Raw genomic sequence first — 15,125 nt, 5'->3', positions numbered from 1 at the left:
AAAATGTCCTGAACTCTCATTTAAAATAATTCCAGGTTTGGTCTCTACAGACACAGCTGGAAATATCCATAAGTCTTGTTAAAACATACCTGCTTTTGTTGCTGCAAACACAGCTAGAAATGTCTCAAACTCTTGTTAAAATATACCCTCTTTTGTCACTACAAACAGCTGGAAATGTCCCAAACTCCTGATAAAAAATACCTGCTTTTGTCTCTACAAACATAGCTGAAAATGTCCTGAACTCTTGTTTAAAAAATACCAGGTTTGGTCACTACAAACACGGCTGGAAAGGTCCCAAACTCTTGTTGAAATATGACCGCTTTTGTTGCTACAAACAGCTGGAAATGTCCCAAACTCTTGTTAAGGAAATACCCACTTTTTTCACTACAAACACAGCTGAAAATGTCCTGAACTATAGATAAAAATAATACCAGATTTGGTCTCTACAATCACAGCTGAAAATACTCTCCTTAAAACATACCTGCTTTTGTCACTACAAACATGTTAAAAATGTCCCAAACTCTCATTAAGAAATACCTGTTTTGGCTGGAAATGCCCCAAACTCTCATTAAAATATAGAAGTATCCCTAACTAAAAAAAAATTTGGTTTGGTCACTTCAAACACAGCTCAAAATGTCCAGAATTTTTGTTAAAGAATACCCTCTTTTGTTGGTCATTAACAGTGTTCTGTTGCTCTCTGCAGCTTGGCCGCTGCCTGACCTAGGTGTCATGCCATACACCATCCTCTCCTCCCCCCTGATGAGAAACTCAGTTCATATACATGTAATCTGAAGTACCTGACTTTAAAAATTTTGATATCATACGTATGAAACATACAAATGTTACATATCGGTGGTTTGCAAAAACGCATAATGCCAATATTTTCTTCTGATGACTGGGCTGCGCACACAAGCTATACCATTTCCGATAGTAATCAGAGTTATTACAAGCATCCCAGTGATGAAGGGACAGAAATTTGCATTGTCTAGTCATTTGTTAGACGTCACATTTGCAATTACACTTATGTCAAAGTTAAAAGGATCATTTATAGTGAGAGGGTCGGCCATTTAATTCTAGAAGCAAAAAAATAGATGCAACACGAAATGCATTAAATACCCAAAGGCCAAACAGACGGATAGATATTGCTGAGATATAAGATATAGGGAGGGAATGCACAGGGCTGTTACAAAATGGTATTAAGAAACAAGAACAGGAGGGGGTTGCTCTGGTGGAAAAAGAAATCAATCATGCAATGGCTTACAATTGTAGTAACAGTTGGAGCGTATTAACATGGAGCAGACACCATAACTTCGAAACTCCCCTGTAGTTTAGGATTCTTCATACAGAATCTAAAAGAGAATTCATGTCCCCAAATGCACTTTCTAGTTCTACTTTGCTGAGTTGGAGGTTAATGTTTCCCAACTTAATAAGTGATGTTGATTTATTGCCTTTAAACTAGTTGTATTTCGGTTCTTGGTGTGACCCACTTAGAATTCGCTCCTGCTTCCCTACCTCCACCTTCTCTTCCTCCTCTTTTTCCTGTCCCTCTATCTCTAACAATTCTGCGCCCCCAGCACCCTCCTCCCCCTTTATCAGCAAAATTACCCTGTCGGGCTTGCTGTGGAATTAGTCATTTTCTACATGACATGACCTCGTCTGTGGTGGCGCTGAGATAGGGATCTATTTTTATGTGGTATCAGCGCCCCGGGGAGGCTTCAGAGGGTGAGGATCCTATACGTAGTGAGGGGTGAGGCCAGGCCACGATCATGGATTATCATGATTTACGGCCTTGCTGAGAGAGGAAAAAAAAGAGTGAGAGAGAGAAAATGAGGGAGAGGGGAAGAGAAGGAGTTTCTGGATGACATCATCATAGCAGAGCACGGGAAAAAGAATAAAAGTACAGTAGTTGCAAAAAGTTTCACCTCTAAGACAAAATAATGTGCTTACTCTTCCACCATAGAGGGACTAACCATCATTGCCCTCACCTCTGAACACACATGCGTACACACACCACAGATGTGCCTGCATTCTGCCATGCAGTGCGACATCGCAATAGTAGAACGGTTATTCCTGCAGCTCTCGGTTGTCCTCAGATGCTATGTTGTTCTTTCGCTCCACCTTCAACCCCCCATCTTTCTTTTTTTGCATTGATTTGCTGACAGGACTGAAATGAAAAATACCTTAGGTTGCAGCAACAAAAGAAAAGCACGTCAACTTTGGGAGATATTGGGACACAGGGGGTCTGAGAAATGGACCAATCTAAGGTCAGACAGTCCTCTGCTGTGGATGACACTTTTGATCACGCACACTACTATCCCAGTCTGGGGTCACACTTGCTGTAAACAAAACCCCTCTCCACCTACTGGCTCGAGTAGACTCATATACTGTACGCTAATGTCCCTGTGTGCTTAAACACGCACACAATAGAGATGGCCTCACAGCGCAGACACACATGCCCATCTGGATTCATGTGAACATATGCATTTTCACGTCCCTACAGTATACACTTACATTTGCACATGCAGGTACACACTCTATGCACAGTGCTGCTCACCTCCCCTGGACACAAATGTTTTCTGTTGCATTTCAATGAAGAGCACAGTGGGAGAACAGGATGGGATTCCACACATTCTGCAAAGATATTTGAGAACACGGTGCTCTTTACCTCTATGTCTCCCTCTCTCTGCCTCCTTCTTGCTCTCAGCTCGTTCCTCCCCTGGGGCTATGGCTTAGTTATGAAAAAAACACAATGTTTTATCAAGTTGTGGCTTGTAAAAATCAACTTATTCTGCTTTGTTCTGAGGTGGAAAAAGGTCAGTATGAATCAAAGAAGGATTGAGAATGAAAGCCTCCATGTGTAGCACATGAGCCTTTTTGATAACCCCTATGTTTCGCTATGTTAGGTGTGTGTGTGTGTGTGTGTGTGGGTAGAAAGTGCCCTGTGACTTTGTGTGGAGTGAAATGCAGGTAAACGTAACACATTCTTGGCAAAGCTATTTAAATGCTGTACATAAGGGAAATAGCCCCCTTAAAGCACCACTGTTTCTTAAATAATTACACCTCACCTCAACTTTTGTCTTATCTTTCAGAGCATAGTCTGTACAATGGGACTGAAATGGTATCCGCACCCAGAATTGCTCCACTGCATCAAAGGATGTGAGGTAAGGGCTGGACCTGAATTAGATTTTTGTTTTTGTCTTCGTTTTTGTGGAGTAATAGTCTCATCTATCATATGGGACTTTAATACTTTAATCCTTCCACCTTCCTTGATCCCAAACCAAACAGAGCGATGAGAAATTTGTCTGATATATTATGTTGCCAGATTTTAGTATAGACATTTATAGTGGATATTACAGTTGGTTCCACTTTCATGGTGAATAAACATATTCATACAAGCATGAAAATAGCACAAAACATACACATGGTAATGCTTGTCTGGGCACATAAAAGTGACCCCCGCACACCCAAAGAAACTAGCTTTGATACAAATGAATTGCAGTCTTAACAGCCTGCAAATGTAGTCTTATAAAAGTTTTATAAAAGTATAAAAATTTGCTGTGCTTGGCCAATGGATTTGGACGGACAATGGACTGGCAGATGCTGGACAAGTAAAATACTCAGACCAACCTGCACAGTGGGTGAAGATTGTCAGAATACTTGGATTTATAAGTCGCAATTTACTTCCAGATAGGGCTGAGATTGGTAGCCAGTTTTTTTCTACAGGCTAGCTGATGTGGGGGTGAAGTTAAAAGTACAGTAATGTTGTCCACTTCAAGGGCTGTTTCTGATGTCAGTTGGGAGGGGAAAACAGGTATATGGATGAATTACTGAATAGGTCTGCTGGGAACACGCCCAATGGCCCAAAGTGTCAGGCCCCTTCTGGCCTTCACCTGCAAAACGTTGATCAAATTAACATGTATTGACCAAGAAGAGACTCAAATGACCACAAGGAGATGCAAAGGAACTACAAAAAGACATGAAACGATTATGAAGTGATGAAAAGGGATGACGAAGAGACACAGACCTACAAAGAGACAAACACTTGTCACAAATAGGTGCAAAAAAACTACAATGAAGCACGGAATTACTGCATAGAGACACAAAATGACCAAAAAGACACATATATACAGCTTAGAAACACAAAATGGCCTCAAAGAGACAGAAAACAATTCCAAAGAAACACAAAACAACCACAAGGGCACACAGAAATAACAGAGACACAAAACCACAGAGACGCTGACAACTACAGAAAGATGCAAAATAACAACAGGTGTGTCTTGGGACTATATGGGAGAGGTGGTGGAGCCTTTTGCATGTCTGTGCCTAGGGGCCCATTGTTTCATAATCTGTACATGTGTACAGGTGTATGGTTCGGAGAAGCCATTTAGGAATTCAGTCAAAAATGCTGTTGCTACGGGTCCATGTCATTGGTCCGACAGCCCATTGATCCTACATCCCATTAGTCCGACGGTCCGCAGTGCTGAATGGCTCCCGGCAGGTGTATTTATGCCTTGATGGTGCGCCGCGACCAGCTCAGGGTCAGCTGGGAAAGGCTTGAGGCGAAGCAGGCACACAGCTTATGTGTTTGCCACTTTCCTTTTCATTTTAACCCACACCATGATCTTTTCCTGACCCTAACGAAGTGGTTTTTGTGCCTAAACCTAAACAGACCTTAACCACAGGGCATCATGATGATTTCGGAACAACGGGACTTCGGAACAATGGGTTTAATATGGTCGGAACAATGGGATGTCGGACCAATGGGCTGTCGGACCAATGGGCAGTTTGCGTTGCTACATGGGTATCTGACTCTCATTGACACTTATCAGCTTGCTTACTGATTTATTACCTCTTAAACGTGATCATGTGATCACATGCTAAACATGTCCTCCCTTTAAAAATGGTATGTTCACATGTGAATACAACATGTGAAAGAATTCCACTTTACGTCACGGAAGAATGATATCATCAACTCAGTTTAGGCCAATGGGATAAGCTGATTGGTAACCCAAGTGGAAAGGGTGAGGCCAACACAATAAATCACCTTACTGGAGTGTTTTGTGCAGTGGATAGTTTATGGTGTCCTCGGTTTGATTTAAAGGTCTGGCCCACTAAGGGCTTAAAAAGTCATGTTGAAAAATGGGGGAAATTTAATGTATGAGATTCATCAGCAAATTTATCCAGAGACCTCTAAAAGGCCCTGAAATGCTCGGAAGTAAACTAGAAAAGGCTTCTTCGGCACTTGGGCTTTTAACTATTATCTTTACTTGCTCAGTGCTCTTGCCTAATTGATGCTCTCTCTTTCTGGTACAGCCATTCATGGGAGACAACTACTGTGATTCGGTCAACAACAGAGCCTTCTGCAACTATGACGGCGGAGACTGCTGCCAATCCACTGTCAAGACCAAGAAGGTTAGTGGCATGCTTGTACCTCACCCTTCAGGCAAAGAGATGATGTTGGATTTGGTCCTGGTCACACTGATCAACAGTCAGTGTTTGTTCCCCAACTCTGGAGTCACACAAAGCTTAGGAATAAATCCCACCTCCCACATGTGATCGTTTTTTTTTTCTTTTCCCTGCGCCTTACCGACTTAGACTTTTTCATTTTCTCACTGCCATGGATCCAGTGGAGATTGCCATTATCAAACTTTGACATTTATAAATGATCATTTCAAGGTATAATGGAAACAACAACTGAATATACTGTTCAGGAATGCTGTATTTCATTTCTTGGAACATCTCTAAACAGATTCTTCCTTCCTTTGCTTTGTGTCCAGCCGTAGATTACTGGTAGACAGATTACTGATACAGATCCAAAACAGTGGGAGTTGTCAGACTTCATCAGTAGTCTTTGCTTTTCTTTGATATTCAGTTTCCTAATGTGTAAAACGTCTATATTTGTCTCTGTGTGCCTGTTACAACCTGTTCTCATTCCCACATTGTCAAATACCAGCGCTTTGTCACACCCTCTGGGTGTCTGATTCTGATGCACAAGGCATCTTTAGAATCTGTATCAGACACACAGCTGTCTCCTGGGTGAAACATGCATTGGTAATGTTAAAGAAAGTATGTTTGTTATGGGGTTACGGTTAAACGTAGTGTAATATTACTTGAATAGGTGATGTGAAGTGATGTATCTATGTGATGTACTTTCATACCTTATGTAATCTTACATTAAAATAGGTCAATGTTGATTTTTAGTTTTACACAAGACACAAACAGAGGCCTCCTGGGTCAAAGTCCTGTTTTTCTATCATTGTCCATTACCCGACCAACTCCCTACGCACACTTTATAGCAGTTGCTTTGAGCGTGTAATATTGCTGCAGATGGGAGTTAGTTGAAAGCCTGATGCATCTCACGCAGACACTAAAGATAACCTTGTGCATCAGTATTCAGACGCCAAGAATCGTGACACAACGTCAGTATGTGACAACTTGGAAGAGAGACCAGGCTGGAAGTTACTCACTCCACAAACTGTGGGTAGTCATTTTAATCTAACTTAGTTATCACAGAGACAAAACCTCATGGCTTTAAGAACTTAAACTGCATCATACTTACTTCTCTTATGATTAATTAGAACTCTCACCTGTCAACACCCAATCAGCTGTGTTACATTTCAACATTAAGCTGAGCATGACAAAAAGTTTGGTCATCTTTGTGATATTAACTCTCTTAATTCAGGGATGTGCTTTGTCTGGCTCTTTCCAGCCAGTTACTGGCTAAGAAACTGAGTGGAAGTGTATTGTAGCTTCTGTGCAGCAGCATCTGCTTCTCTGGCCTGGCCTGTTTCTGTGAATCTGGCGAGGGACTTTAGTTGTACTCCTGGCATATCCATCTGTATGTCTGGCTGGACTTATATTGCAGTCTATGTGTCTCCCTGGCTGTGTCAGTGTGTCTGACTGGAAAACCTCTTTATTTCCTCTCGGGGGGGGGGACGACATATGAGGGACATCTCACTATCTTCCATTTTATAATTAAAGTTCCCATGATTGCTTCCGGTCCATCTTCACACAGGTTTTCGTGGATGTTTTGGATCCCTCAACGTGAGGACAGAAATAATCATGTTTCTTTCCTGGCTAACAACATTTTTCCAGAGACGGCTTCTTTGATGTTTATTATTTGTTCCTTAGTTAAACCTTTGTCTGTAAAAACATTGGCAACAGATTGACCAAGGCATGGCCTTTGGTAGAGGAACAGGGTTTTTTTAAATGGTCACATCCACATTGTTTTCCTAAAAGCACCCAAGAGTACCTCCAAGTACCCTCGAGGAGAAGTAGTACTGGGCTTAAAATCCTTTTTTTCTGTGAACATGCACTGGTGCATTGAACTCCATGCACCACAAATTTTTACCCGCAACAAATTTTCTTCTACTGTACCGTTTGGTGTGGCTTCTGCAGTGATGCGGGTGCTGTGCTGGACCGTCATGGTGAAGCAGAAGCTGAGCCAGAAGCTTTCAATTTACTGGTCCATCTACATCCCAACCCTCACCTGTGGTCATGAGATTTAGGTAGTGACCAAAAGAATGAGGTTGCGGACACAAGCGGCTGAAATGAGTTTCCTCCATGGAGTGGCTGGGCTCAGCCTTAGATATAGGACAAGGAGCTCAGACATCTGGAGGAAGCTCGGAGTAGAGCCGCTGCTCCTTCGCATCGAAAGGGGTCAGTTGAGGTGGTTCGGGCATGTGATCAGGATGCCTCCTGGGCGCCTCTGCTGAAGGTGTTCTGGGCATGTCCCACTGGTAGGAGGCCCTGGGGCAGACCCAGAATGTGCTGGAGGGATTACATATCTCATCTGGTCTGGGAGGTCTGGGGTACTTTGCTTGGCCTGCTGCCTCTGCAACCTGGCTCCGGATAAGCAGATGAAAATGGATGGACGGATGTACCATTTGGTGCATTTGTCCTTTTTACTCTGCACTTCAAAAGAAATCCAACACTGACTGCTGTGACATTTTTTACTAGTTTTAACTGTGCAAAACTTTCCAAGCACATGATTACTGCCAGAATCCGAAGTTCTCCAATCCAAAAGATTACGTCGTATTTCTGTTTGCCGAGCTTGTATCTGCTGCTCTAAAAGACTGTATTATCATCTAAAGAGTCACATGGAGTCTCCAATGTGTCACATGACTTGTCTCAATGGATCTTTCCTGGAGCAGTAGGCGGAACCCAGAAGAGGAAAGCCAGACATTTTGGCTGCCCAATACCAATTAATTAAGCACCAAATATTTATACCGAAATTTTATGAAAATAAACACACTAAAAAGATTTAACTGATTTCAGTTGGACTTTAAACAATTATAATTACAAAGGACTAGCTAGCAGCCTTAAGAGAGAGGCATTTACACCTCACGTCTCTGGCTCCGTCTCTGGCTTTATGCAATGTATTCATTGAAGTTAGTGCCCGTCATAAGGAAAAACTACATACTTATTGATAACAATATTTAATCTTCAACCTTCTGTGAAATGGCTTCTATCCTGTTGCAAAGCCTCCAATTACAAAATGTGCACTAAGTCCCACATGCACTTTCAACAAGAGCCTGCATTATTCCTAGAAATATGTAATACACAAAAATACAATAATTTTACTCAATCCTCTACCATGCGTCTGGTAATGTGACAGATAAATCGTGGTACAAGTAAATTACCATCAAGGCAGATTTGTACAGGATAATATCACTTAGACTTTTGCAGTTCTCATAATTTACTAGATGTTTGGCCTCTTAAAGCTGATTTGCCCTGAACTAATTTTGCCAAACAACCACTCCTCATATGTTAGATTGCTCTGTGCTACTTGGCGATTAACATTCCTAACCTATCTCTAGCTAGAAAGAGGTCCAGAGGTCCATGATTTGTTTTAGTCCTCTATTCTTAACTTCAGTATTTGATGTAAGGTATTGTATCCTAAGTTCAATAGCAGCAGGAAAGTCGGTGAGCAGCCCGCTGGGAAGTGACCTCACTCCTGAAGTGGTTTCGCTGCTGTTGATTGACGCTATCTCATCTCTACATCTTCTGGCCCCAGTCCAGTGCAGGGGCTCAGTGAGAACTTGCATAACTCACTTTTACTGACAGACCCCAGTGGGGGGATAGCCTCAATTGAATTACTGTAGCAACAAGAGGTTGAGCTTGGTGAGAGCAGAGCAGGCCATTGATCTTGTAAAGAGTTAGGATTTGTTATGTTGTACATCAAAGGAGGGCACGGTCAGTTTAACTATACATCTTATCCTTGGGTGTCAAGTGAGAAATCTATAGTTTAATAATGAAATTTGTGGATGGTTTTGACATTTTGGTCCACTTCCTAAAAGGAGGTTGAAGCTAGTCCAAAATTAAAAACACATTTAAACAGATATATCGTCCTTAGTCTTAGATTAACGTTGAAAGGTCCAGTGTGTAAGACTTAGGGGCATCTATTGGCAGAAATAGTATATCATATTCATAACTATGTTCTCAGTAGTTTATGATCACCTGAAAATAACAGTTGTTGTGTTTTTGTTACCGTAGAATGAGCTGTTTATATCTACAAATGGAGTGGGCCTTCTTCCAAGCCCAGAATGAACAAATCAAATACCGGCTGTAGATGGTTCCCTTCGTGTTTTCATGTTGGCCACCATAGTTCTCCTATATGCCTGAGGCTCCAAAAAAACCCAGCACACACATCCATAAATGATAAATACTGGGTGCTGGACAGAAAAACAAATACAAAAATACAAAAACAGGTCTGCACACCAGAAACTGCGCCTTCTGGAAATTTTAATCGTATCACCACATGTGACGTTGCGGGCACCAGCCCTTCATCAGACGTGAACAAGATAAGGAGACACACCTCTATATATACAACCAATGGTGGTCGCCCAACAGATCATGTGATAACACGTGTAGCTATATAAATATATACATACTATATATATATATATATATATATATATATTTTAAATTATTCATTTTCTTTGTTAAATAGAGGTGCCTCTAATACTACAAAAATACTCAATGAGAAATAACACAAAAAAAAAATCCAAAAAATGTTAAGAAAATATATGAATTATAAAAATATATTCTTCTGCAATTTCACATTGAATTTGCCTGTCATGATGACATTATTTTTACTTCATGTGGTATTCGAGGGTCATGTCTGATGAAGGGCTGGTGCCCGCAACGTCACATGTGGTGATACGCTTAAAATTTCCAAAAGGAGCAGGACCTGTTCTCCTATATGCCTGACACATGGAAGATGTTTCAGTTTTGCAACCTCACCTCTAAATACCTCTAAATCCTACACACTGGACTTTTGAGTCCAAGTAAAATTAAAGTCCATGTTTGTACAATTTTCTTCTGCAGCAGCATGTTCTGTAAAACCCATCTTGACGATCACCTTGTTTTTTTGTGAATGAGTTGTCACACAAATTTTTACCAGTGAAAAGTGCACTGCTGATGTCAGTTTGCAGGCTACAGAAAAATAATAAAATTTTACCTTTTCTCCTCTTCCCCTGCTGGGGCTCGGCCTGCCAGCCGTTGTCAATCAAACACGGACACACCAATCCAGTGGCTGAGAGGAAGAGGAGTATTTCTTTCAAGCTATTTTCCTTCCTTTTAATAATAAAAAACAGTTGACAATAAATTAAAAAAACATGTTTACATTACATTTACTGCATTAAGGCATGACTAAATGTGATTTCAGTTGGCTTTTATTCCTTGCGGCGGAATCTGGCCCAGGTTTACTGCTGCTGTATTTCCAAGCCAAGGATGCTACATGCCGATGGTCAATAGTAGTGTCTGCAAAACAGGTGTTAGCAGTTCGCTGAAATAATAACTACAGGCAAATGGGGGTTCAAATTACCTACTTGGTACTAACTTCTGTCACGCCAGCAAAGACGAATGGGGTGAGGAGCAGTTCTGTTCCAACTACTGAAACATTCAGAGAGCTGCTACAGTATGATACAGTAAGTATCAGTAAGTATGATACAGTAAGTATCATACTGTAGCTGGGCTCAAGAACTCCGGGCTGCTTGTCCAAATTCTACTGGAAGGCATTTTGCCCTGGCATTATTTGAAGAAAGCAGTCTGGCTGGTGTTTTCCACTAGCAGGTCCCCTGGAAACTATTCGGAAAGATACGAAAAATTGCTCCGAAATAACCAATCATAATTTGATTTATTGGCTGCCAGGAGCGAGGGGGCGAGGAAAGTAACTGTGGGTGAGAAACAAAAAGGAAACACTCAGGAATTAAGCTGATATGTGAGAGTGATATGGGAACAGAGGAAAGCCAGATGTTTGATATAATCCCTTTTGCTTGTTAGTTCGTGAGCCCATTGCCTAATTGATGCTGCCTGCTTGCACACACATGTTGGCTAATGCTTTGGCCAGTGCACGTGAATGAAACTCAAATTAACCTGAATGTCCGTTTTTGATTTATTAGCCAGACAACTTCATCTTCTTGTTGTATTACTTTGATATTTTTTCATCCACATTTAAAATTTCCTCCCCCTTATTATCGTTTTGGTACTCACTTTTAGTTAGGCATTTGGATTTAGTTGTTTATTGCTGTTGGGCAAAGCTTATCCTCATAGTCATCTCTATTTGATCTGTTCAGTCAAAACAGAAACAGGGTATTTTGCACCTGATTCTGATTTTCCCCAAACTCAACACATGCATGGCACGCGGCCAAGGATGGAGTTGCATAAAAACCTCCAAAAACAAAACAAAAAATGACACAATATGTGACAAAAGGAGTCTGTAACTCATTTGTGACCGTCTCTCTCCTCTGAGCTGCCGAGTAACACACTTGCGGGTGACAAAGACAGGCAGTGCTCTCCTTTATAGCAGGAAATCAGTGTTCTTCTCCTAACCACAAGTGACGACTTTCTCTCTGTTCCTGAACACAGATTGTGTTGTTACAGATTCTGTTGTCATAGAGGAGGTCATTTGATGTCAAATGAACTATTTGTACTTATTGCCGCTAGCATTTTCTTTTTAACACAGACAAATAACATTTTGTTTTCCTACAGCATATTTAAGGGGCCTGCTCAACTGCAGCAAACACAAATTTATGGAGGGAAGCGTTCAGCTACTGCTACCTTAACTATAACCACTGAGCCAGCTAATTTTACAGCCCCACAGAGGAAGACGCCATTAATGTTTACCTCTCACACTGTCACAAGCATTGGCCTTTCAGTCATGAGTAGATGCACTCTTCCTTCTGCATGGTGATACAGTTGGCTGGTGTATTTCATTAGAAATAAATTATTTCCTACATCAAGCGTCTCACAGCAAAGTCTGTGGATTATGTTGAGTAACCGTGTCATGATTTCTGTGAAGAGACATTGCTGTTGAGTTTTTTTTTAAATCTATTTTTTTGGTGCTTTGAGCACCACAAACCGAGTGCCATCTAGTTCCATTCTGCTGGAGAGAAGGCAGACATCTCTACAGCTGATATCGCCAACACTCGGCAACTCACACCAAAAGATAGATAAATATAACTACAGTACAGGTAAGAGAAAAAAATATGCATTTTGATTTTTGGGGTGAAGTGTCCCTTTAAGTAGGATAAACCACCCATTCATTCACTCTTCCTCACACTCTCACATACACACTCACACAAACACATTATAGCACATGAACAGACACACCAACCGCTGGTTGTTATGCACACAGGTCAGGTGACTCAGTACTGGTGTCTCTGGTGTGTTGTGACACAGCATGTGAGAACAATATTATCCACACACGCAGTCACACCTCTCATGTGTTCCTCTGCCAAAACCTTTGACATGTACTGTTTCCTTCTGATCTTTGGTAATAATGCGAAAGCAAAAGCACAGGGCGAAATTAAATTTTACAAGAGTTTAATTCTCCCTCATCATCCAGTGTTATATATTCCTTTGTGCTTTTATTCTGTCTAAAGAGAGAAAAAAACTCTTAATCTGCCTCCCTTATTTACCTTGTGACCTCAGACCAACTGTTCATAAAGCAATTATGATTCCAATTCACTGATGGAGGACACACAGCACACCGATGAAAACATCTGCTCACTCCTCCTCAGCAGAAGATGCTTAAGTGACTTCTTTACAGCAGTTGCATGACTGTTTATTATTATGTTCCCCAACATCAAACGCAATGCCTCTCCAATCTGGAATGATTCAATGGTCCAATATGAAAAATCATAATTTCTGGAATGTAATAAAATTTCTTCCAGATACAACAATTGGGCAATTTCTAGTCTTTCCAAACAAGCTTAACTGGTATTGTAGGAATTAGGTTATTATCAGTTACTAAAGTTTTCCAGGTTTCCCCTGCTTCTCTTTTTTTTCCTTTCAATTTAGACTTTAATCCTGATAAGAGCTGAATAGAAAAAGAAAAAGGTGCAGTGCTGTGAAAAGCAATGGCGCTCAACTGCTCATTTACTTTCATTCCCCTTCCCAGCAAATGCTGCTCTTGTCTTTTATTTTGGTAGAGATTTGTGTATTAAGGAGTTCTGGATGACTTGCTGTGCATTATTCCATCCCAGGAGCTTTGAAGGTGCAAGGACTGGCTGCACGTAAGGTCACCACAGGATCTCCCCTTAATAGTTGCAAGCTGTTGGCTGAATTCGGAGAGGCTGGGAGGAGAGGAGGAAAGGGAACGGAGTATGCCTTTCTGAGGGTTGCCTGCGCAAGACGCTTTTGTAGGTCCCCCCTCGTTCCCCCCCTCCCTAGTTTGGAAGGAATTCCTTTCCTGGATGCTGGAAGCAGTACGCAGAGGGCACCGATTATATAGTTATACGGCTTGGCCTCTTTAAAACAACTTTTTCTAAATGTGCCTGTAGGTTTTTTTCTGTCTGCGTTGGTGGTGAGGTCTTGTGTAAGTGCTGAGATTCTTCCTAGTTCCTCACCCCTGTTTACAACTCTCAGTCTGGCACAAGAATGCTCAATACGTGACCTGCTATGTGTCATGATTGATGTTTGTGTCTTAGCTGATGGTCCGTGATAGCCACAGCTGACCACTTAACCTCCCTGTCTCTGTGGTTCTCTGTTTTTATTGCTGTTCCCAGATTTACATTTAATTTATTTCTATACAATCCAAATAAATCACAGTTTTAACAGTCCATCTTTTGGAAATATTACAGAGACATAGATTTGGATGGATTGTATGATGTTTATCAGTGGTGAATAATAGGGTTTTTTTTTCTCTAATTTTCAGCCTTAACATGGTCTACATCAAATATTCACATAACAGGATGCCAAAAGCACATGCCAGCAACAGCTCTTTATTTTTTAAATGTCTGAGGGCAGCTACTTTATTTCCCGTTGCCAAGGCTCTGCCAGGGCAGTTAAAGGGGAAGAAGGGGCAGAGGTATAGATAGGAGCAGGCACCCCCACATGCTGTAGAGGGATTTTTTGGTCATGGCAGTAACCGTTGCTTTCTTACCTTAATATGCTTCTTGCCACTATCATGTAATGCTCCTGGCAAATCACTGAATAAGCAGCAGCATGCCATAGCTCCCGTCATTCACAGCTTTTCTGTATCTGAATGTGGGGAGCAGGGTGAGGCCAAAGGGTGGAGGGGGCAAAATGCATCTGAGTGAGAGGGGAAGGAAGGATAATGTGAAGGGAGGAGCAGAGGGCTTTTCTACACAGCTGAGCAAAGTTGGGTGGGGGTGAGGTTGCCGGGTTTAAGTACCTTTTTTGGCTGTTTGCTGATGCCAAGTGCTCGCACTTATTTTGCCAGACTCAGTTATGTGTTATTTTTTTCTTAACTTGCACTTTCACTGTCCTAATCATATCCATTAAAGCCCCACCCCAGCCAGTGTTACTTCCTGTTTTTCAGTTTGCGTTCTTTCTCAAACAGAGAATGGGGCTGTGGTAAATAGTCAGATGTAACAAGAATTAGCATGGATGGCGATAATGGTCTCTCTGAAGTTCTAAAGTGAATATGAAAGAAGATGAATCAAACATTAGCCAGAATTTATTAACTTATTAATGACACTTCGCTTAACAATTAAACCGACAGTTGACATGGGCAACTTGTTTATTTTGCTGGTTTCGGTAATGCCAACAAGTTAATGAAATAGATACTTCACCCCCCAAATGACCATTTAGATCAGTTACTCACTTTGTGTTACATTCAGAATTCATAAAGACAACTTTTGTCTTGTATCCCTCTG

General features: G+C 41.3%; 1 protein-coding gene across 2 annotated transcripts in view; it reads left to right on the top strand.

Moving 5' to 3' along the window:
* pappaa (pregnancy-associated plasma protein A, pappalysin 1a) overlaps positions 1-15,125 on the top strand; it is a 117,349-nt gene that overhangs the window by 91,101 nt on the left and 11,123 nt on the right. For both annotated transcript variants that reach the window (XM_049604391.1, XM_049604389.1), the window contains exons 20-21: positions 3,090-3,161; positions 5,314-5,412. In XM_049604391.1, coding sequence (XP_049460348.1) covers positions 3,090-3,161; positions 5,314-5,412 — 171 coding nt within the window. The remainder of the gene's footprint in view (positions 1-3,089; positions 3,162-5,313; positions 5,413-15,125) is intronic.

The sequence above is a fragment of the Epinephelus fuscoguttatus genome, linkage group LG18 (genome assembly GCF_011397635.1).
Source record: "Epinephelus fuscoguttatus linkage group LG18, E.fuscoguttatus.final_Chr_v1".
Lineage (NCBI taxonomy): Eukaryota > Metazoa > Chordata > Actinopteri > Perciformes > Serranidae > Epinephelus > Epinephelus fuscoguttatus.
Note: the sequence above shows the minus strand (reverse complement) of the source record. Positions and strands in the feature narration are given on the sequence as shown.